Source organism: Pristis pectinata, chromosome 3 (assembly GCF_009764475.1).
Source record: "Pristis pectinata isolate sPriPec2 chromosome 3, sPriPec2.1.pri, whole genome shotgun sequence".
Lineage (NCBI taxonomy): Eukaryota > Metazoa > Chordata > Chondrichthyes > Rhinopristiformes > Pristidae > Pristis > Pristis pectinata.
The window spans coordinates 126,380,081-126,401,996 of record NC_067407.1 but is presented as its reverse complement, the minus strand read 5'-3'; the positions used below and the strand labels follow the sequence as shown (position 1 = coordinate 126,401,996).

The 21,916-nt window shown below is 38.8% G+C and overlaps 1 protein-coding gene across 1 annotated transcript in view; it reads right to left on the bottom strand.

Annotated features, from left to right (window-relative positions):
• The window catches only part of cebpz (CCAAT enhancer binding protein zeta), a 25,218-nt gene extending 3,302 nt beyond the window's left edge, over positions 1-21,916 (bottom strand). Inside the window, exons 1-11 of the mRNA XM_052011309.1 lie at positions 21,612-21,916; positions 17,294-18,822; positions 14,058-14,289; positions 13,148-13,358; positions 12,553-12,641; positions 7,747-7,800; positions 5,926-6,028; positions 4,933-5,001; positions 3,612-3,678; positions 874-974; positions 636-693 (exon numbers count right to left, since the gene is read on the bottom strand). Of these exons, the coding sequence (XP_051867269.1) occupies positions 636-693; positions 874-974; positions 3,612-3,678; positions 4,933-5,001; positions 5,926-6,028; positions 7,747-7,800; positions 12,553-12,641; positions 13,148-13,358; positions 14,058-14,289; positions 17,294-18,822; positions 21,612-21,752 (2,654 nt within the window). The 5' untranslated portion in view covers positions 21,753-21,916. The remainder of the gene's footprint in view (positions 1-635; positions 694-873; positions 975-3,611; positions 3,679-4,932; positions 5,002-5,925; positions 6,029-7,746; positions 7,801-12,552; positions 12,642-13,147; positions 13,359-14,057; positions 14,290-17,293; positions 18,823-21,611) is intronic.

The window sequence follows — 21,916 nt, the reverse complement described above, 5'->3', positions numbered from 1 at the left end:
TAGCAACTGTGGGAGGCATGGAGGTGGGGGAGTTGGAATCGTTGATGTTTTGGGTCGAAACTCTGCATCAGGACTAAAGGTGGAGAGTGGAAATAGTGTAATGGAGAGAGGGAGTAGAGAGACACTATAGGTGATTGCTGGACTGGGGGTGGGGAATTAAGGACGATGGGCAGATTGAGCGAGTTAGAGTTTTTTTTAAAGATATTAATTTTTATTCTCTCTCCTCATGTTTTGTACCTCTCTGTTTCAATTTGTTTCTTTTCTGTCTACAATTTTTTAAAAACGTAATTATTACCATGACGACTTCTGTGTCCACCCTATTCTCTCAGTTCTCGCTATCCTGTCTCCTCTCTTGTTTTCTTAGTTGCTTGTTCTCTTAGTTTTTCAGCTTTGCTGACAGGTCCTTGACCCGAAATGCTGATCCTGTTTCCCTCCCCACTGATGTGGCTTGATCTGCTGAATACTTCTAGCATTTACAGTTTTTGTTTTGTATTTCCAGCATCTGCAGTTTTTTGCTTCATCAGATAGGCTAAACATTAGTTAAAATAGAAGTCTCGACCAAAAAGCAAGTAATAAGCAACAGGACAAATATTTCAAAAGAAAAAGTGTTGGTGGATTAAATTATACATTATTACCTTGCAAAATCTAAACTATCTTCGATTGTTTTAAAATATTTCTCTCCTTCAAGGGAATCTGCAAATGGTAAATGACATGATAAGTGATTTAAAATTTTTCATTCTTGACGTACTACAGGGAATCAACAATTAATTAATCATTTTGAGGGCAGCCATTTCTATACATAAGCAAAAAACTGTTAACGACACACATAAAAGTTTTTCACAATATTTGAATATCTAGATTAATAAAGTTTACCAAGCACTTGCTCGAACTCATCATCATCCACATCTTCAACAGCTTCTTCACCCCTACGCAATCTTCGTGATTTCTGCGATGCGTCAAGTCTTTTGTAATACCTGAATAAGGTTCATGTATAATAATTAGACATTTCAAACATCACATGCCAAGTTTCTTAAAATGATCTTCAGTTTTGCCACCAGAATCAGAAAGAATCCAGATTCAAAGTGACCCTAATCTATTCACTATATATAACCCATCCCATATGGAACCAGTTAAACGAATGGGACACATTGAAAAACTGCTGCCAAACCCGAGTTGTACATGGTAGTTCATTGCTTTCAATTATTAGAATCTAAAAGCTAACCAAAATTAGTTACAATTAAAATAAAAAAAATCTTTCCAATCATCTCCAAATTATGCATCCTCAAATGCATTACAATGTGCATACAAGGACTGGTTCACTAGAATGAGATATTAAGTAGGAATAAAACACAGGATACAAATTACCATGAGAAACTAACAGAACAGCCCTGATGAAATTTAACGGTTTGTTGTTCACGGTGCTGTGAAATGCAGACAAGATAACTATCTTGTCAAATGTGACTCAGTGGCACTATAATATTTGAGTCAGCAAGCTGAAAGTTCAATTCCTACTCCAAAGTCTTGTGCACAAAGATTTAGGCTGGCTCTCCAGGGCTGAACTGAGGGAACATTACATTGGCAGGTGTGCTGTCTTTAAGGTGTTAAATTATGTCACAATTCCAATAAGGGAAAGGGGAATTTTTCTCATGTCCTGGTCAATATTTATCATCCAAAAGTTCCAAAACCAATTGTGAGGACATTATCAAATTATTGCACTGTGTAAATTGACTACTTTTCTTCTATTACAAACAACTACACCTCAGAAAGTACTCAATAGATGAAAATCATTCTATGATATCCTCAAGTCATATAAGATTATATTAACAGTAAAAGGGTGACTAGGGAGAGACTAGGTCCTCTTAAAGACCATCAGGGCTGCCTATGTGTGGAGCTGCAAGAGATGTCTGATATTTTTAATATCCACTTCTCCTCGGCATTTACTAAGGAGAACATCATGGATGCCAAAGAAATGAGGGTATTGTGAACTCTTGCTTATTACAAGGAAGGACGAATCTGAAGCGCATTAAGTTGGGCAAATCCCCAGAGCCTGACCAACAGCACACCCAGATGTTACGGGAGGCTAGGGAAGAAATCGCAGAGGCCCTTGTAGAGATATTTGCTTCGTCATTAGCCACTGGTGAAGTTCCTGAAGACTGGAGGGTGGCTAATGTTGTTCCATTTTTCAAGGATAGCAAGGACAGGCCAGGGAACTACATGCTGGTGAGCCTGCTTTCAGTTGTAGGGAAGTCACTGAAGGGAATTCTGAAGGTCAAGATCTAGGAATAGTCATCATGATTTTGTGCGTGGGAGGTCATGTCTGACGAATCTTTTGGAATTTTTTGAAGAGGTAACTAAGGGAATAGATGAAGGTAGGGCAGTGGATGTTGTCTATATGGACTTTAGTAAGGCCTATGACAAGGTCCTGCATGGCAGGCTGATCTGGAAGGTTAGGCTGCATGGGATTCAGGGAGAGCTAGTGAGGTGGATTCAGAATTGGCTTGATGATAGGAAGCAGAGGGTTGATTGTCTGATTGGAGGCCTGTGACTAGTGGGCTGTCCCAGGGGTCAGCGCTGGGACCTCCGTGATTCATTATTTATGCAAATGATTTGGATATGAATGTACATGGCACAAACCAGGGTAGGACCTATACAGTGAATGACAGTGAATGGCAGAGTACTGACGAGCGTTGTGGAACAGAGGAACCTGGGAGTACAAATGCACAGTTCGTTGAAAGCGGCCACGCAAATAGACAGGGTGGTGAAGAAGGCATTTAGCATGCTGGCCTTCATCATCCAGGGCATCGAGTTTTGGAGTAAGGCCACTATGTTGCATTATATAAATCGTTGGTAAGGCCGCACTTGGAGTATTGTGTACAGTTTTAGTCTCCCTGTTACAGGAAAGGCATTGTCAAACTGCAGAGGGTGCAGAAGAGATTTACGAGGATACTACCTGGACTAGAAGGCCTGAGTCATAGGGAGAGGTTGACCACACTGGATCTTCATTCCTTGGAACATAGGAAATGAGGGGTGACCTCAGAGGTTCATAAAATCATGAGGCATATGGATAAGGTGGACGGCCACAGTCTTTTCCCCAGGGTTGGGGAGTCCAAAACTTGAGGTTCAAGATAACAGATACAAAATAAAAGGGACGAGATTTAAAAGAGACCTGAGAGGTAACTTCTTTACACAGAGGGTAGTGAGTACCTGGAATGAGCTGTCAGAGGAAGTGGTCGAGGCAACACTTAAGAGGCATTTGGATAGGTGCATGGAGGGGAGGGGCTTGGAGGGTATGGGCTGATTGCAGGCAACTGGGACTAGCAGGGATGATGCTGTGGTCGGCACGGACCAGTTGGGCCAAAGGGCCTGCTTCCATGCTGTATTACTCTATGACCCTAAAGGTGCTGTATAAATTCAGGTTTCTTTTTAAATGTTATGGACTAACACAGTCTGTCACTGCGAACAATCCAAAGACTCTCAGGCATTCCTTTCCTTATTTGCTGTGTATGTCCTTCTCAATATAAATATGTTGTCTGGTAATGATTCTCTTTAGATAAATGTAATAATATAAATTTTAACTAAAATCCAAATATCATAAAATAATTAAAACTTACCTATGGAAAAATATTTCATCCACTGGGACCTGGCTCTCCTCTTGTTCGATAAACTTCTGACTATTTACTGTGAACATTTTAAACCATATAGATATCAATAACATTCTCAAATCCTACTTTGGACCGAGACTTGCAAAGTAATAATTTTAAAATCTGAAACTCAAACCATTACGAGGGCTCATTTGCTCAGTTTAAATAAAGCATAATTTAGATAGTCTGGCAATAATTTTTGAAGACAAACAAGATAAATAAATAGAACACATCAAATTGCTAATGCATTTGTACTGCAAGATGGACCACGTGCAAGCAAATTGGATTAGTTTCATTTGGCATTATGGTCAGTGCAGACATGGTGGGCCAAGGGGCCTGCTCTATGGTTTGATGAGATCTTCTATGCATTTATAGCATGAAAAATACTATGCATCTTGCCCAGGGAGAATCATTAAAGCACAGATCAAGGGAGCTCATACATCACATATCCGACTTGGCTTCTTGAATCTAATTTGTCCTACTCATATAAACTTTCCATAGACTAGCATTTTATCTCTTTTCATTATCCAATCACCTTCTGAAAGTGACTACTAAATCATTGTTCCTCCACCCTTTCAGTAACTGTATTAAGGATCTTAATACCCCACTAAGTACATAATTATCGTTTCATTCCCTCCCACCCAGATTTTTATGTGAGTTATCATAAATGTCTGTCCTTCACATGGCAAGTTTTTCTTCAATTATTAAAATCAAAACCCTTCAATTTTGAACTCTTCCCTAATATGTCTGCTCCAAGCCAATTGTGTCTTCATTCTTGTTAATATAAAGGCTCACTTTACAGTTGTACTGTGGAAAAGTGTTCATATGTCTGGCAAAACCTTTAATATTTCAGAATACTCATGCTCAAGAGTTTTAACTTTCAAAAATCATAATTAACACTTTTGCTACACTGATTCACTTACACAGTGATGTAACTGAAAAAATATTTTCTACATGATTCTGCCACATCCTAAATCTTTTCAAAACATCCCATCCCTTCTCCTCACAAACAAATATCCAAAGCCCAAACTTATACACATAAATGTCAGTAAGCTTTAGCAGGCATTAAAAACTGATAGGACTGATATAACAATAGTGGTGCTCATTGGTACAGCTTAATTAAAATAAATAAGTAATTGGAAAAGGGCCTCAAGGACTTGTGTTGTTTTAGGACTTTGAATGGAAGCTGATGTAAAAGGAAGAAAATGCATTTTCAAATGCATCAAGACCAATATATCCAAAGCAAGACCATTCACCTATTCCATTACTATTCATTTACTGTTTAAGTTACCTGGTAGTTTAAGTGGATTGTTCAACAGAGATCTCTGTTTGGGCTGCATCACAATGCTGTCAGTGTTGCCTGCAAAAAACATAATATACACTGTGAGAAAAACATAATATTCACTGTGAGAACACTATAATCTGAAAAATAAACATGAAAGGACAGAAAAAGATGAACAAGTCCCATCAGGCTATGCCACCACTGTGTAATAAACAATAAATCATATTTCAACAACCCAATATTCAAGCAATCTCTTGGGAAGGATGTAGAAAACAGGACAATTTTAAGAAGTCAAGAAAATTCCTTATTGACTGGAACAGATTAAAGCACCACCCGGAATGCAAATGAAAGAAATACATAGGCTTTGAAATAGACCAACTGGACAAATACTTCGCAAGTATGAATTCTTTGGGGATGTATGTTTACACGAAGCTAATTTCTAACATCTTTAAGAATTACCTAGTCATAAAACACTGAAACAGGCCCTTCTGCCCATCTCTGTGAAATTATGCATTCTATAACAAAATAACTCAGTACAGTAATTTTAAAGCATTAATATACACTAATAACCTATAATATCTTGCCACTGGTGAGATACTTATTCTTGCCTCTGATCTGCTGAGAGACTATATGCTGCGTCACTGTGCCACCCCTTACGTTACTCTGCATTTTGTGTGAATTAACAAGATTCTTCAAACAATTCCACGTAACTAGGTTATCTTGACCCTTGCTCCCACCCCATAAAATATAGTAACAAAAGTTTACAGGAACTAACCAGCTGAAATTAGAAAAGAATACAGATAAATCTGCTCTAAAGGTGATAAAGTGTGCAACAAGATGCACTGAAGGAAATACACACATTGTAATTTAAATAATAAACAGTGATAGTTACAAGCTCTACTCACCTAAATTATAGAATAATACGCAAACATAATTGCAATAATATGAAACAATAACTTCTTTAGTAAGCACTAATGGGTTCAAATTACAGATGATGTTTACCTTTGCCTTTCTGCTGTTTAGGATTTCTGTACACGAAGCGATCAAGAAATCTCATTAATGTGAAATCCTGCAGGGGGTCTCCAGTATATTGGATCTGATTACCCTACAAGAAAGTTATACAAGCAATGTTTATTTTTTTTCCAACTCAAACTCATAAGAATGCCAAGAAAATTGGAGAGGAGTGTAGACCACATGGTCCTTCTTGATCGTCCTCTGCTATTCAATACAATAATGGCTGATCTGCCCCAGGCCTCGACTCCTCTCTACCAGCTACATATAGCTCTCAATTCCTGATTTGAAAATTGATCCATCTCTTCTTTAAATACCTCCAATGATCCACCTCCACAACCCTCTGATACACTCACCAACCTCCAGAAGAATTTCCTACTTAGCTCAGATTTAAATGATCACCCCCCGTTGTAATTACATCCTCTCATTTGAGATTTTCCCACTAGTGGAAACATTTCAATTTCTACCGTTTCATGCCCAATTAGGATCTTGCATATTTCAATAAGATCACCCCCCCATTCAAAGAATGTCAATCTTTTTTTTTTAAAGAGGTTCATGGTAGAACGACCCTCTCATCCCAGGAATTAGCCAAGTGAACCTCTTCAGGACCTCCTCCACTGCAGGTATATCCCTGCTCCAAAACTGTGCACAGTACTCCAGGTATAGCATCACCAACAACACTTCTCTGTTTTTAAACTCCAAACCCTTTGCATTACAGCCAATGTGCCATTTGCCTTCTAACCATTTGCTGCAACCACATGTTATTGTATTTCATGCACAAGAATACCTAGACCCCCAGTACACCACTCATTTGCAATCTTTCTCCATTTAGATAATAGTCTGCCTTTTGATTTCCCTTATTGAACTGCATGATCCATAATTCCCTACATTAAGTTCCATTTGCAATATTTTTGCCCACTCACTCAATCTATATCCTCTTTCAGAATCCAAATATCCACATCCAACGTGTGCTTCCACCCATTTGTGTCATCAGTAAACTTGAATACCTTACACTCTGCTCCCCCCTCTAATTCATTAATACATATAGTAACTAACCGAGGGCCAAGAACTGATCGTTGGGCACTCCGCTAATTACATCCTTCCAGCCTGATAAAGATTCATTTATTCCAACTTAAGTCTTCTATTTGATATGCAGCTTTCAGTCCATATTAACACATTACCCCCAGCACCATGAACTCTTATCTTATGCATCAGCTTATCAAATACAGGAATTATTTTTCTAAATCCACTCCATTTAAAGAAACAATATGTGAGGTTAACCAATTTGTTTTAAGAGAAAACTGTTGCATGTCAATAGTATTTGTTGAAATCATTCAGAAAGTAGTTTGAAGTGCAAGAACTCAACAGCTTCAACATAATTCCCTAAACAAATCTGTGAGAGGGGGGAAAAGGAAGAATCTATAATCGCTAGCAGAATCCCTGGACTACAGCAGTGATCAACTTCCTGTCCCGATAATCTTCCATTCCTGACCAGTGACAATTAACCCCACATGAAACGCTATATGTGAACTGGACTTGAGTTATTACATTTTGTCGCGTCCAATGATCTGATGACACCAGCACAGAGGTGCTTCTGTAACCCGTGCAACTACAATTCTCATGAAGAAAATAAAATTGACAAAAAGGGGCATGATAATGATATGACAGTTTAGCAACCGTAACAACTATTCTAAATGCCATTTTATATGGAAATACTGATAGTTAAAAAAAAAATCCCTGCTTATTTTGTTGACTGAAAGTACAGGAAAGAGACAGGAAAACAGTAAATCATACAAACCACGTGTACATTACCTGCAGGATAGTTGTTGCAAAGAGTGCCACAGATGGATGGAAATGTTCACTCAGCTGGGTGAAAGAAAATGTAATAAACACCAAATGTTATGATAATCAAAGAAACTTCCCCTTGTGCTGCTAATTTAAGAACTTAACAATGAAATAAACGAAATGCTTAAAGAACAATTTGGTGACTTCTGCAAATGACTGAGATATATACTTATGAGGGGAGCAGACACATCTGAACCATCAAAAAGTATGGTTTTGTCATGTCCAATGGTATTTCCTTGTAAACCAAAATCCCTAACACTGAAGTCCAGGCAGAGGATCATATTAATCATGGAATGAGCAGCCTGGGTAGGAGGAGCAGAACAAAATCAATTAGGCATTAGGAAACTGAAAGAGAGACACAAGAGACTGCAGATGCTGGAATCTGGAACAAAAAATGATCTGGTGGAGGAACTTAGTGGATCAGGCAGCATCTGTGGAGGGAAACAGACAGTCTACCTTTTGGGTCAAGATCCTGCATCTGGATTCAGATGTGACAATGAAATGCTCTTGCGATCAGTTTCAGATGAAAGGTCTCAACCAAAACAGTGACTGTCCACTTCCTTCCACAGATGATGCCTGACCCACTGAGTTCTCCCAGCAACTCTTTTTTTTGTTCTAGAAAACTGAAAGATCAAAGTCAAAGTCAAATTTATTGCCATATGCACAAGTACACCTATGCACAGGTGCAACGAAAAACTTACTTGCAGCAGCATCACAGGCACATAAGCAGCATTCACAAGAAAACATAAATTATGCACAATTTTTACAAGAAAGAGCACAAATAGTGTTCATAGTGTTGCTAAACTATAGTGATTAGGGTTGTGCCGGTTGGTTCAAGAACTGAATGGTTGAAGGGAAGTAGCTGTTCTTGAACCAGGTGGTGTGGGACTTAAGGGTTCTGTATCTCTTGCCTGATGGTAGCTGCAAGAAGGTGGCACGGCCCGGATGGTGGGGATCTTTGATGATGGATGTTGCCTTCTTGAGGCAGAGCCTCCAGACCATGAAGCAACCAGTCAGAATAACAGTACTAACAGTACCGTTTCTTGGATGAAAAGTCATAAAAGGAACCTTACCTAGCAGAGTATTAAGTCATGAAATGTCAGGACTGAGTTATTCCCAGGTTCTACCAGAGTATGAAGAATCAAATTTAAAGCAGAAAAACAGAAGTTTCCCACTGCACTGGCTAACTTTGCTACTAGGTCACCAATTAGCAAAAACTTGTATCAAGAAATGCATCTAACTCCTGGTGGATGAACAACATCGAATAAAAACTGACATGGCACAAGGAAACACAGGATATTTATTTTGAAAACAAAAGAAACCTTTAAAACTGACTGTGAGCTGAAGAATCTGTGAAAAGATGCACTTGGGTGTTCACCAATGTAAGAACTTTCCAAGATGCTAATAAATTCAGTTCTTCCCCCTCAAAACAACGTATCTGTAAAAACTGATGACTAAGAATTAAGTAATTCAAAAAATTCATGTACACATTCAGGTTTATTTGGACACAAATGGTACGATCGAGAGAGAGGCAGTTGCAACCATCAATTGTTATGGGTGTGATTTTTAGATTAAGAAAATGTGTATTGGGGTAAACATTGGGGTAACTAGCAAGAGACTGCAGACATCATTGATAACCTGTAGAGATGGGAACAGAGGCGAGTTGATTTCAGAGTCAAGGTTAGGAGAAACATGCTTGATGAATATACAGTTAAGAGTTTGAGCTGTGCAACATCAGAACAGAGGCTATATCAGTGCACAGTAATTTGTAACATTTTATACCCTATAATTCTTTTTAATTTTCTTATAGTATTTAATGTTATATTATATTAGTGCTCTGTACTATTTTAGTTGCAGTATTTACTTAGTTCTGGGTTGTGATGCTTTAAGTCAAGACTAAGTTATACTTACACCTACCGGTTTCAGATGAACTTGGGAATAGTTGTAAACAGAGAACTACGTACACGATGTTTATTAACCTGAAATGTTACCTCTCTCTTTCTCTAATATGCCTAATTATCTAAATGCCAGATCTGCAGAGTATTTCACCATTTTCTGGTCAAATGCCAGATTTTCAGCATCTGCAGGGTCTCAGTTTCAAATCTCTTCCAATGCAAAGTTCAAAGAGAATCAAGTGACAAAGTGATATAACATCAAAATACAACTGGAAGCCTGAAATAAAAACAGAAAATGCTGGAAAAACTCAGTAAGTCATGCAGCAATCTAGCATTTCATGTCATAGCACTTTCAGCAGAAAGTGAACCTTGATAAATTGGTTTCAAGTAAGTCTACTTACATACTATGCATCATAATTCACAACTAGTCAACATTTCTAACTTGTAAATACAAGTATGAAACAGAACTAAATGAAGCGTAGTTGCTTTTGTAATCTGGATTCATTTCTTAAAATACTGGAATTCAATGCAAACAAAAGTTTGTATACTCAACTGAGACCATCTTTTAACTTGTTAGCATCGAGTTTAAAAAATGGCACCAGTTGTAGTTTGCAGTGTCATCAATAATTAGAAAACAACAGTAAAACTCTATTAATCCGGCACACTTGGGACTTTGGTGTCGGACAAGGAAATTTTCCAGACCATCAGTTGTTATTTTATTATTACTCCAGCACATTTTTAAAATACGTTATATAGTGACATTTTAGTGAAGCTTCAAGGGAGCACAGCCAAAGGAGCTGGGCAGGTTTTAGGGACGCGTGAGAGTCAGGCTCTGGCGAGCAATAATGAAGCACGGGAATCAGAGTCCCAATGAGTGGAAATTGCACAAATCACCTGGTGACCCAGATGCTGAACCATCAGGATTTCTGAATAGCCAGAAAGCGGATAATCGAAGTTTTACTATAAGTAGCTCTCTAATTATTAATGCACATAGCTGACACCAATGCAAATTACATTATAGATGTTGAATGATTAAATAGAGTCATGTAGCATGAAATAGGCCATTCAGCCCGCCAAATCCATGCTGACCAGTGGGCACCCATTCATCTTCCCATTTTCCAGTACTTGGCCCATAGCCTTCTATGCCTAGGCGATTCAAGTGCTTGTCTAGACACATCTTAAATGCTGTCACTGACTCTCCTTCCACCACTCTCCCAGGTAGTGTATTCCAGGTACTCCCTCAAATCCCTTCTAAACCTCTTATCCCTTTAACATAGTTTATGTCCTTTAGTTTTATCCACACTTGATAGTGAAAGATTCCTGCAGTCTACCCTATCTATATCCCTCATAATTTTATATACCTCAATCATGTCCCTTTTAACCTCCTCTGCTCAGGGAGGACAGACCTAGCTTCTCTAGAACTGAAAAGCTCCAACCGAAGCAAGGTCCTGGTGAATCTCCTCTGCCCCCTGTCCAGTGGTCTCACATCTTTCCAAAAGTGTGGTGATCAGAAATGCATGCTGTACTCCAGCTGAGGTCTGATCAATGTCTTAGAAAGTTAGCGCATAACCTCTCTGCTGTTTCCCCAACCAATGAAGGCCAGTATATCATATGCCATCTCGACCACGGTATCTATCTGCAATGCCACCCTCAAGGATCTTTGGACTTGTACACCAAGGTTCCTTAATACTCCCCGTTCAAGTTGCATGATCTAGCCTTATTAGTACTCCGAAAATGCATTACCTCACACATCAGGATTAAACTCCATTTGTCATTTCTCAGCTCATTTTACCAACACATTGATATCACGCTGTAGCCTAAGACTACCCACCACACTGTCAACAGCCCACCAATCTTCTGCAAACTTACTGATCAAGCCTCCTTCTCATCCACATAAAAAAAATCATTCATGCATGTTAGAAACAGCAAAGGTCCAGCACCAACTCTTGTGGAACATCACTAGTCACAGGCATCCAATTACAAAAACAACCCTCTTACCATCATCCTCTGATTCGCATTGCCACGCCAATATTAGATCCAATTTACCAACTTGCCCTGGATCCCATGAGCCTTCACCTTTAGGACCAGTTTCCCTTACTTAGAATTTTACAAAAAAAAAGTTACCACTTGCACATGACCACATAACACTAAGCAAGTTATGTTACGGACTCAGTGAAAGTCCCTTTAAGATAGAGAGTGTGTGTGTGTATGTGTGTGTGGGGCGTGCTTAGGTCAATGGAAGATAAAGGACGTAATGACGTTGTTGTAAGAAGAAGAAGGAGAGAGAGAGAAAAGGGAGAGAGACACCAGCCTGCTTGTTTTCTCTATCGTTGGATGAGAAACAATAAGTGTGTTTGCTACTGAAATCCATGTATGGAAGTTGGAAGTAATCCGGTGCAGTTCACTTTGTTGCTGACCTGTAGAAGGAAACAGGTATATTTGTGTGGACGACCACGATTCGGATGCTTTTCGGGGTGAGGAAGTCACTACCAAGTAAACACTGGAGTGTTGTTTGGGTTCCATTGTGGAACATTTGGATTTCATATGTACTCTCTCTATGTTCTCTACGTCTACGTCTTATCTTCAGACAATGGTGGTTGTTGAAGAAGCCCTTGCTCATGTTTCACCTTATGACTTGCGGAACTGAACTTTAAGAACCATTCGGGAACTTGGAGTTTGGGACTTTGTCACACACACACACACGACGAGTTTAGTTTTGGGGTTAACGTTCGAGGTTTAACATTTTTGAATTCTAACATACTAACATTTTTACTTTTATTTTACGTTTTATCATAAGAAGTGATTAATAAAATAGTTTTTAACACTGAGTCATGCTCAGTGTGTTTCTTTTGTTGCTGGTTCGTGACAGTTATTTTACCTTTTTCAATTCCCAGAGACCAGCATGGTCTGCTCCACAAGACAGAGGATTCCTATGGAGTGGATCGTAGGTTCCTAGACTCTTTCCACCTAAAGCAAAGAGTAGAGTTCAATAGCAATGGCAGCATTTTGCTCTAGAGTAATTCTATTAATAAAGCTATTATTTTCCCACTTCCAAAAACTGCAAACAAATTAGATCGAAATTTAGATGGCAACCTCAAAACATGGGATCCTGAACTTTATTAATAGTCATTCTCTATCACTAAGGAAGCCTCAGCTGGATTTTGCCTAAGCAAAGACAGAGAAGATGTTGGTACAACTCAATGAAGAGGCACATTGGTACAAGCGCTGACAAATGACTTGAATCTGCAGGATGTAATACTGCAGTCAAGTCCAATCTGGTTCATACATAGCCTTTTGAATAGGGCATCACTGGTCAGTAATGAGAATCCTGGTTGGGTGACATGTGGATAAAGATTTTCTCTTGCACCCAGTAAAGCAAAATAATTAAAAGCCGATAATAGATAAAAACAGAATAATAGAGAAATAATGAAAAACCTACCATACGGAACATTTTGCCTATCCACATAGTTTACCTTCTTGATTTTTGAGATGCAACCACGATCCGGAGGCAGTTGATTTAGGTTTTACGGCTGCAACTGTATTCTGAACAACCCTTTCTTTGTCAGCATCTCCATATTTCTTCCCTTCATGCGATTTGTTCACCATATTCTCTTTATCAAGATTTTCAGATTTATCTTCATCACTGTCATCAACATCTCTAAAATGTTCTTCTTCATCAGATTCCTTAGTAGAAAATACTTGGCATGTAAAAATAATATCCACTAGCATTACCAGCTCAGAGTAATAATTTTAGCTATTGTACATGAAATATAACATCTGAAGAATAAAATATTGCCATTACAAAATACCCAAGATATTGTTCCCTTCTCTTTGGAAATGCTAATTCATGCTGCAATTACATTTCCATAAGTTTCAATATTACTGCTGTTCCCACTGGGAATCTTTGATTACAATGAAAAATGGAACCAACTCAACCATCTCACCATTGATCAATTAACTCAGTATGGTATAGGAATCACAACCAGGACCTTTCCTATCAGTACATCATAGTTGTAGGTTAGCAGACAATATACAAAAATTCTACATATTAGAAGCAAACTTAAAATATCTTCAGAGTTTAGTTTAGGAGTTACCCCTTAGATTTATTTCTGGAGTAATCTGATATTTTCAAACTCTATTTCAACTCTGCTTCTTCTTGTATTATTACACAGTAATCATAAGCGTTTAATATATTTCCAGTTACATTCCAATGTACTTAAATGTGTAATTGTTGTACAAATTCTTTCTCTGCTTTTATTTGTCATAAATCTCATTTTTACTTAATGCTGGCTTTCTATAAAGGATATGATTATGCCTTCCCTATCAAAATAGAACACTCTATTGAAGAACACAATGGATGGTGAAATAGTAGAAGTTATATACCCAGTGTTCTTGTAACAGGGCTTGAAGGCCTGGCTTCAGTTTCAAAATCTCAGAAATAAGGTAGAGGGCTCCACATATAAATGATGGCGTCTGGCCACAAGTGGCCTGCAAGATCCTTTTTATAAATGCCTTAATGCGACGAAGCACAACGTCAGACTTCAAAGATTTGTACAGTAAATTTAGAAACATAGCTTGTTTAGAACTTTGTGCCAGTCCTGGATCCAACAGTTTCCTGCAAAAAGATAGATTTTTTTAAAAAATCAGTTGAAAATACATTAATACTTGTCTTAAGCATATTGAATCATAGAAGAGGCAAGGAGATTATTCAATCTCTGTAGCCAGCAGTATTAACTACATGCCAGAACTAGCAATAGTTGACTATGGTAGTATACCATAGACTAGCATCTAAATATCTGGACCATGAATTCTAAGAAGAACTTGAAGGCAGTCAGGGAATTTAAATTCAAGTAATTTAGTAAATCTGGAATAAAAAGCTGTTATAAGTAATGATAGCCATGAATTTGCCTGAATATTGTAAAAACCTCTCTGATTCACCAATATCCTTCAGTGAAAGAATATCCAGCATATCCCTCAAGAGACTTCAGACCCACCGGGTTGTTGACTCTTAACTGTCTCTCAGTTCAGCAGTTAAAGTTGCACAATAAATACTGGCATTGTCAGTAACACCTACATCACTTGAACAATTAATGTAAATCATACTTCTTCATATCTTTCTTTAGCTGTTTTATCAATTTTCCATTGAAGATTCAAAAGAATTCTTCCAGGCTCCCAATTTGTATTTTTAAATACTAATCCTAAATTTATATCCCGTTAACTCCAGTAAAATTCTTTTATCCACTAACTGTAGATTTTCAATGCAGCATTAATTGATGTTGTTTACAAGAAACCAATATTAACAGATTACGAAGAACATACAGTTCATTTAGCCCAAGAAGTCTGTATTGGTGCCAAAAATCAACCTAACTCTTGTCTTCAGAAATCAGACAGGTTAGGGTAATTTAATTTCACTCCCAGCCCTCAACTTGTTTTAACAGTTTAGAAAATTGGTGGAATTGCAACATTAACTTATTTTAATGAATGGAAATAAGCCATCAAATTTAAATAATTGCAGTAATCAACAAGGACTTTCAAAGTAGGAGTTAAATTGGGAAAAAGTGTGACCTGCAGAAGATTCAAGCACAAATTATTAGATATACAGACACCAATAATAGCCCATATGATGCCATATTTCCAAAGATACACAAGCTCATTCATTTTTTTCAACCAAAAAGAGTTCTCTATGTTTGAGAGGATTCACCTGCTCTCACATTTTCTTCACCATGTCATTATGTTGACAATTTATACTAACATTGGATTTTATTGTTTTTGTTCTCCACCAAATTCATCCCAGGACAAGTACAAAGAATCTATATCAATCCTTCAAAATAATGATACATAAAATATACTACACATCAACAATTGCTTTTTATGCAATATGGCTATAATGCGAGCCTTCAATTTGCTTCTTGTTTTAAACATTCTGTACGATTGAGCAATATTTGAAATAACTATATACCTTGATATCTATTTTCTGGGGAGTGGGGTAGGGATGTTGAGATGGTGGTACTTAAAACAAATCAGTTATGGATAAGTGATTTTACACTCATCATAAGTTAATAATGCTTGCAATAGCAGACTTCACCCAATATCAGTGTGGCTCTTCCAAATCATGTGTAAAATGTGCCAGTGATATGAAGGCAGCCTACAGAGAGACCATCTTGTTCCTTCTTTTCAGTCACAGCCTCCAAACAGCACCCTTAGTCCAGCAGCTGTCATATCTATCTTTCACATCCTTGTGCAACCCAAAAGGAGAAAGAATACAGGCAGTTCTGCTAATATCACAATAGTTAAGTTCCTAAGAAAACTCACATTATAAAAAGTTGCATTGTAGGAGAACGGGCTGAAGTTGCCTTCAAAGCACATACTTAAACAGGTTTTCCCGATCGCGAACGTGCTATAACCAATACGTAAAACAAATAGTGTTTCCTAATCCACCAATCGCATTATAACCAATTTGCATTAAGGAAACACGCGTTATAGCAGAACTACCTGTTTGCAAAAAGACAGCTGTCAAAAACCATTCTAGACTTCTTAAATGCTGAAAACAGTATGTTCCATCAATCCTCAGTTAGAACATAGAACAGTACAGCACAGAACAGGCCCTTTGACCCACAATGTTGTGCCGACATAGCTATTCCCTCCTGCCTACAGAATGCCTATATCCCTCTCATTTTCCTCTCATTCATGTGCCCATCCAAGCCCTTCTTGAAAGCCCCCAATGAGTTTGCATTCCAGGCATCCACCACTCTCTCAGTAAAAAAACGTGCCCCTCACGTCTGTTCTGAACCTACCCCCTCTCACCTTAAATACGTGCCCTCTGGTCTTGGATCTCTCAATAATGGGAAAAAGACGTTGCTTGTCCACCCTATCTATGCCCCTCATAATATTATACACCTCCAACAGATCACCCCTCAGCCTCCGCTGCTCCAGAGAAAAGAGCCCAACTTTGTCTAGCCTCTCCTGATAGCACATGCCCTCTAATCCAGGCAGCATCCTAGTAAACCTCCTCTGCACCCTCTCTAAAGCCTTGACATCCTTCCTATAGTGAGGTGACCAGAATTGCACACTATACTCTAAATGCGGCCTAACCAGAGTTCTATAGAGATGCTTCATAATTTCTTGACTCCTATACTCAATACCCCGATTAATAAATGTGAGCATTCCATAAGCCTTCTTAACCACCCTGTCTACCTGTGTAGCCACTTTCAATGAGTCATGGACTTGCATCCCAAGGTCTCTCTGCTCTTCAACACTGTTAAGGATCTTGCCCTTAAGAGTGTACTCTCTCTTGACAATATTCCTAATAAGGTGCAACACCACATATTTATCCAGGTTAAACTCCATCTGCCATTTCTCTGCCTACATCTGCAGCTGATCTATGTCAAGCTGTATCCGTCGCCAGTCTTCCACACTATTCACTACTCCGCCAATCTATGAAATAAATTATTTCATAATTTTAAGCATCTCTATTGTTACAAAGAATGTTATTGTATGCTTTTTCTGTGAATCAGATAGGATTCTAGAAAATCTTATACTTTCCCTAAATCATTTTGAAATTCTCAAACATTCACTCTGTAGGTTGCATATCAAAATTGTTCATACCAAGTAAATCTTACCGGTAAAGTGTGACATAGTAGCGATTGGATATAGCTTGTTTAGAATCCATCACCTGAAATAGCAACATGAGTGCCTGGACACTTGTTGTAAAGTTCACAACATGGACAACCTTGAACAAAGTATCCATCTGTTCCATTATCTTTCCATCATCCGTCTTGGAATAAGGAAAAGCTCTATTGACTCCGGACAGCAATGCACTTAGCATTTTAGAGTCTATTTCTGCCTTTTTAACAAAGGCATGGAAAAATGAAAAGTAAACAGCTATTAATTTCCCAGCAAGATCACTCTCCTCATGGCTCAAGACCATTTGGTTGAGAAAGCAAATGGCATAGTACTGGGCTTTCAAACTAATATTAGGTCTGTATAGAAGTCTCTCAACTTCGCAACACACAACAGTTTTCATGTTGGGATGTTTATGAAGCAATGTTTCCAAAAGGTAGGAGGCCTTTGTGGCCATTTTATATTGTGGATCTCCTAACTTGTTTACTAACTGAATCAGCAGGGCTTTCTCTTGCTCTGGCTTGTTGCAGAGTATCTCATGAACTGTACCCAAGGCATGAGCCTTTGTTGCCTGGACATTGTCATGAGTCAAAGTTTCTAATGCCTGCACAAACTCTGCAAAATGGTGCTTCAAGAGGTGTTCAAAGTACCACATTATTAGGCGCTTGTCCCTGGCATCTTTGTTCCCACTGGCAAGCTCTTCCAGCTTTTTAAAAGGATGCTGCGAGAAAGTTTGTAATTTTCGATTGTCCGGAAGCAAGTCAGAGATTAATAGTTCTGTTAGCGTACTCAATGCCATTAAAGACTGCCGTCGACTTCCCTTCTTCTTAATTTGGTTGACTAATACCTCTACAAAATGTAGAGTGTGCACTGGAGCATCCTGAATCAGAAGTGTCATTGCTGCCATTCTGTCTGCCAACGTGCCTGTTGTGACAACTGTTTTCATCCATGTTGAATTTGCTCCTTTTTGGATATTTTTCTTATTTGTGTAAAGATTGGTTTCATGCTCGTACAGCTGTTTGGCAAGATTTTTATACTGTGCAACAAATGATTCATCTTGTGGCTCAGAGGTGTGCTCATTTGCACAATCTGCATCATACCACTTTCCACCTGGCTTTACCAATAAGTATTGTTTGGGGTGAAATTCAAAGATGTCCTGACGTTTAGTTTTTCTTCCCGGTATTTCGGATGTACTTGATACTTCATTATCTTGAATGAGATTTTGCTTTCCAATCTTGCCAGGCTGTCCTTTTTTATCAGCCTTTCCATCCTGAATCTTCTCTTTCAGTTCCTTATTTTTATTCTTCTTGCCCTTTTTGTCAATTTTTTCTCCCTCCTTTTTTGCTTGCTTTTCACCTTTAGTGCACTCTTTGTTTTCTTCCAGCACAATTTTGGAGTATTTCCTTACGCCTATTTTCTTGATGAAGGCTTCTAATTCACCTTTTTCCAGATCATCGATTGCTGACTTTTTTCCACCATCAACTAGTTCTTCATTCTCATTTAAGTGAAACAGCATTAGATAATCAGCCTGCAAAGGAAAATATACAATTATAGTGTATGATATTGCCTCTACTATGCAAAGTATATTTCCCTGGTTTATCATGTGTATAGTTTTAGCATAACAAGGACAATTCTGGTGTAAGGCAGATATGCTCTGATTAAATACAAGAATACAAACAATGCATTAGAAAGTATCTTTAATCTAATAAAGCAACCAAAACTACGTCACAGAAGCATTTTCTACTAACTCACTGCGAAATTGGCACTATTCCACTTGGCAAGAGGTTGTCAAAGCTACTTAAAAGTTGAAAAAAAATGCAAAAATAATAAAAAAAAAGGTATCACACAAGTACTTAAATGTGGGAGGGAAGTACTTCTGCACAAATTGATGATCTCATTTTCCTCACCTAGAAAGAGAAAGCCATACTAGTGATTCCCAGTGATGTCATAATCATGAACATCTAAGCAATATTTTAGAGCAAACTACATTAGAAATCATTAGGAATACAAGAGAGTTAAATTTTAAAGAGCATCTTAAAGGAAGAAAGTGGTGGGACTAAGATTCCCAGAAAAGAAACTTCAGAGCTTAGGGTCCAAATTTAGATGGACACTCAAAGACAGTACAGAGGGAAAGTGGTACTTTCAATTTTTCATCTCTTTGGTGGGGGTAATTATGCCACCATTTCAAAGAAGAGCAGAAGGGTTATTCTCAGTATTCCGGACAGTATTTATCTCTCAACCAACATCATCAAAATCAATAACCCCAATGCATTTGTTTATTCTTGAGTTCATAAATTGATTGTCACCTTCCCTGCAACAGGGCAAGGTTACTTCAATAGCTTCAAAGAAGTCCAGCATATCTGGAGTTCATGAAAAGCAACATATGAATGCAAATCTGAATTTCTTTAAAACTGGTTTCTAATTATACTTACTTTTAGTCATTCAGTAATACTCTTAGATTATTTACGTAGCTGGAACATATAAGAGTCCAGAAGATCATAGTGGCAGAGACTCCACCTGCCTACCCACATTTGAAGCAATGCCCCATAATCACAGTTACGTAACAGCTTGAAACTTCCTATCACAAACTTCAGAGTTTGCTGTCATTACAAAATAGAAATGGGTAATTCAGCCCTAAGTGTCTCCTTGTCCATTCAATAAGATCATAGCTGATTGAACCTTTAACTCCACTTGTTTGCCAGGTCCTGACAACCTTTGGTTCCCATATTGTCCAAACATCTCTCAGATTTCAGAGTAGTACAGCACAGTAACAGGCCCTTCACCCACCACATCTATGCTGCCATCATGCCTATCCATACTAATTCCACTTACCCATATTAATTCCATATCCCTCCATGCCTTGCTCATTGAAGTACCTGTCCAGATGCCTCTTAAATATCGTCACTGTTCATACCTCCACCACCTCCTCTGGCAACTCAGTCCAGATACCAACTGCTCTTGTGTGCAAAATTCACCCCTCAAATCCCCTTTAAACCTCCTCCCCCTCACCTTAAACCTATGCCCTCCAAATCATTAACATACATGACAAACAACAGAGCATCCAGCAGATCCCTCCAATCTGAAAAACAACCCTCCACTACCACCCTCTGCCTCCTACCATCGTCCATTTTGTAACCAATTGACTAGTTCACCCCAGATCCCATATATTCTAACCTTCAGACCAGCCTACCAAAAGGGACATTGTATATGTGGACTTCAGCAAGGCCTTTGACAATGTCTACAGCCCAACCCTCATTAATCTCCTTGATCACCTCTTCAACAAAAAAATCTCAAATTTGTGATACATGATTTGCCACACACAAAGCCATGCTGACTACCTTTAATCATTCTTTGCCTTTCCAAATACCTTTCACTCAAAATCCTTCTTAATAACTTTCCCACCACTGATGCAAGGCTGTTTCTGCAGAGTTTGTCACACAAAGGGTGGTGGGTATATGGAACAAACTGCCAGAGGAGGTGGTAGAGACAGGTACAATCACAGCATTTGGACAAGTACATGGATAGGAAAGGGATAGAAGGATATGGGTCAAACGCAGGAAAGTGGGATTATCATAGATGGGCATCTTGGTTGGCATGGATGAGTCAAGTCGAAGGGCCTGTTTCCATGCTGCAAGACCCAATGACTCCATGGCTCACTGGCCTATAGTTCCCTGGCTTATCAGTGCTGCCCTTCTTGAATAAAGGCAAAACATTAACTATCCTCCAGTCTTCTGATACCTCATCAGTGGCTGATGAAGATACAAAAATCTCTGCTAAGGCTTTTGCAATCTAACACACGTAGGTTATGTACATGTTCAGTTTATGTTAACTATGTTTGTTCTTGTCTGTCATGTACTGTGTTGCTGCTGCAAATAGCTAATTTTCATAGCATTTATACAGTATGTATGCCTATGACAATCTAAACTTGATTTCCTCCCTTGCATTCCATAACATCCTAGAATACACCTGGTCATTACTGGGCATTTATTTCCCCCATATGTTTGAAAACCTCTAACATCTCCTCCTTCGTAACGTTGCTGTTCCTTTCCCTGAATTCACTAGTTTTCATGTCCTTTTCCATGGTAAATACAGACGACAGGCGCTACCCAGCGGCTTACAAATTGGATCTACCTTGACACACTTTGCAAGGCAGATGAAAGTTGCCTTAACTTCGGACTAACACGATCCAAATCTTCCCCTGCCCCGGATCACGGGCAACAAGCGGGACGCCAGCAGCACACAGCCCACGTGTGGAGAGGGCCGCCGCCATGCCCGTCGCCTCCACACCAACGTGTCAGTCCTTTCCCGATCTCCTACCTTGGTCCCTCCAAGCCGCAGCACCTCATCCAGCGTGAACTCAGTATTCGCGCTTTCCTCCCCATCATCCTCACATTCCGGATCGACTTCGTCCGCGTCGAGATCCTCTCCGACCTCCAGCTCCTCCTCCGCCGCCGCCATGTCAACAGTCGCTGCCAGTGCCAGCCCAGGCCATACAGATAAATAAACTGCAATCAATCTTAACACAGTGCGCGTCTATCCAAATCTATCGCACATATCATAATTTTAAAAAATACATATATTTTACATTATAAAATATATTGATAAATCTCTCCTTTTTTTCT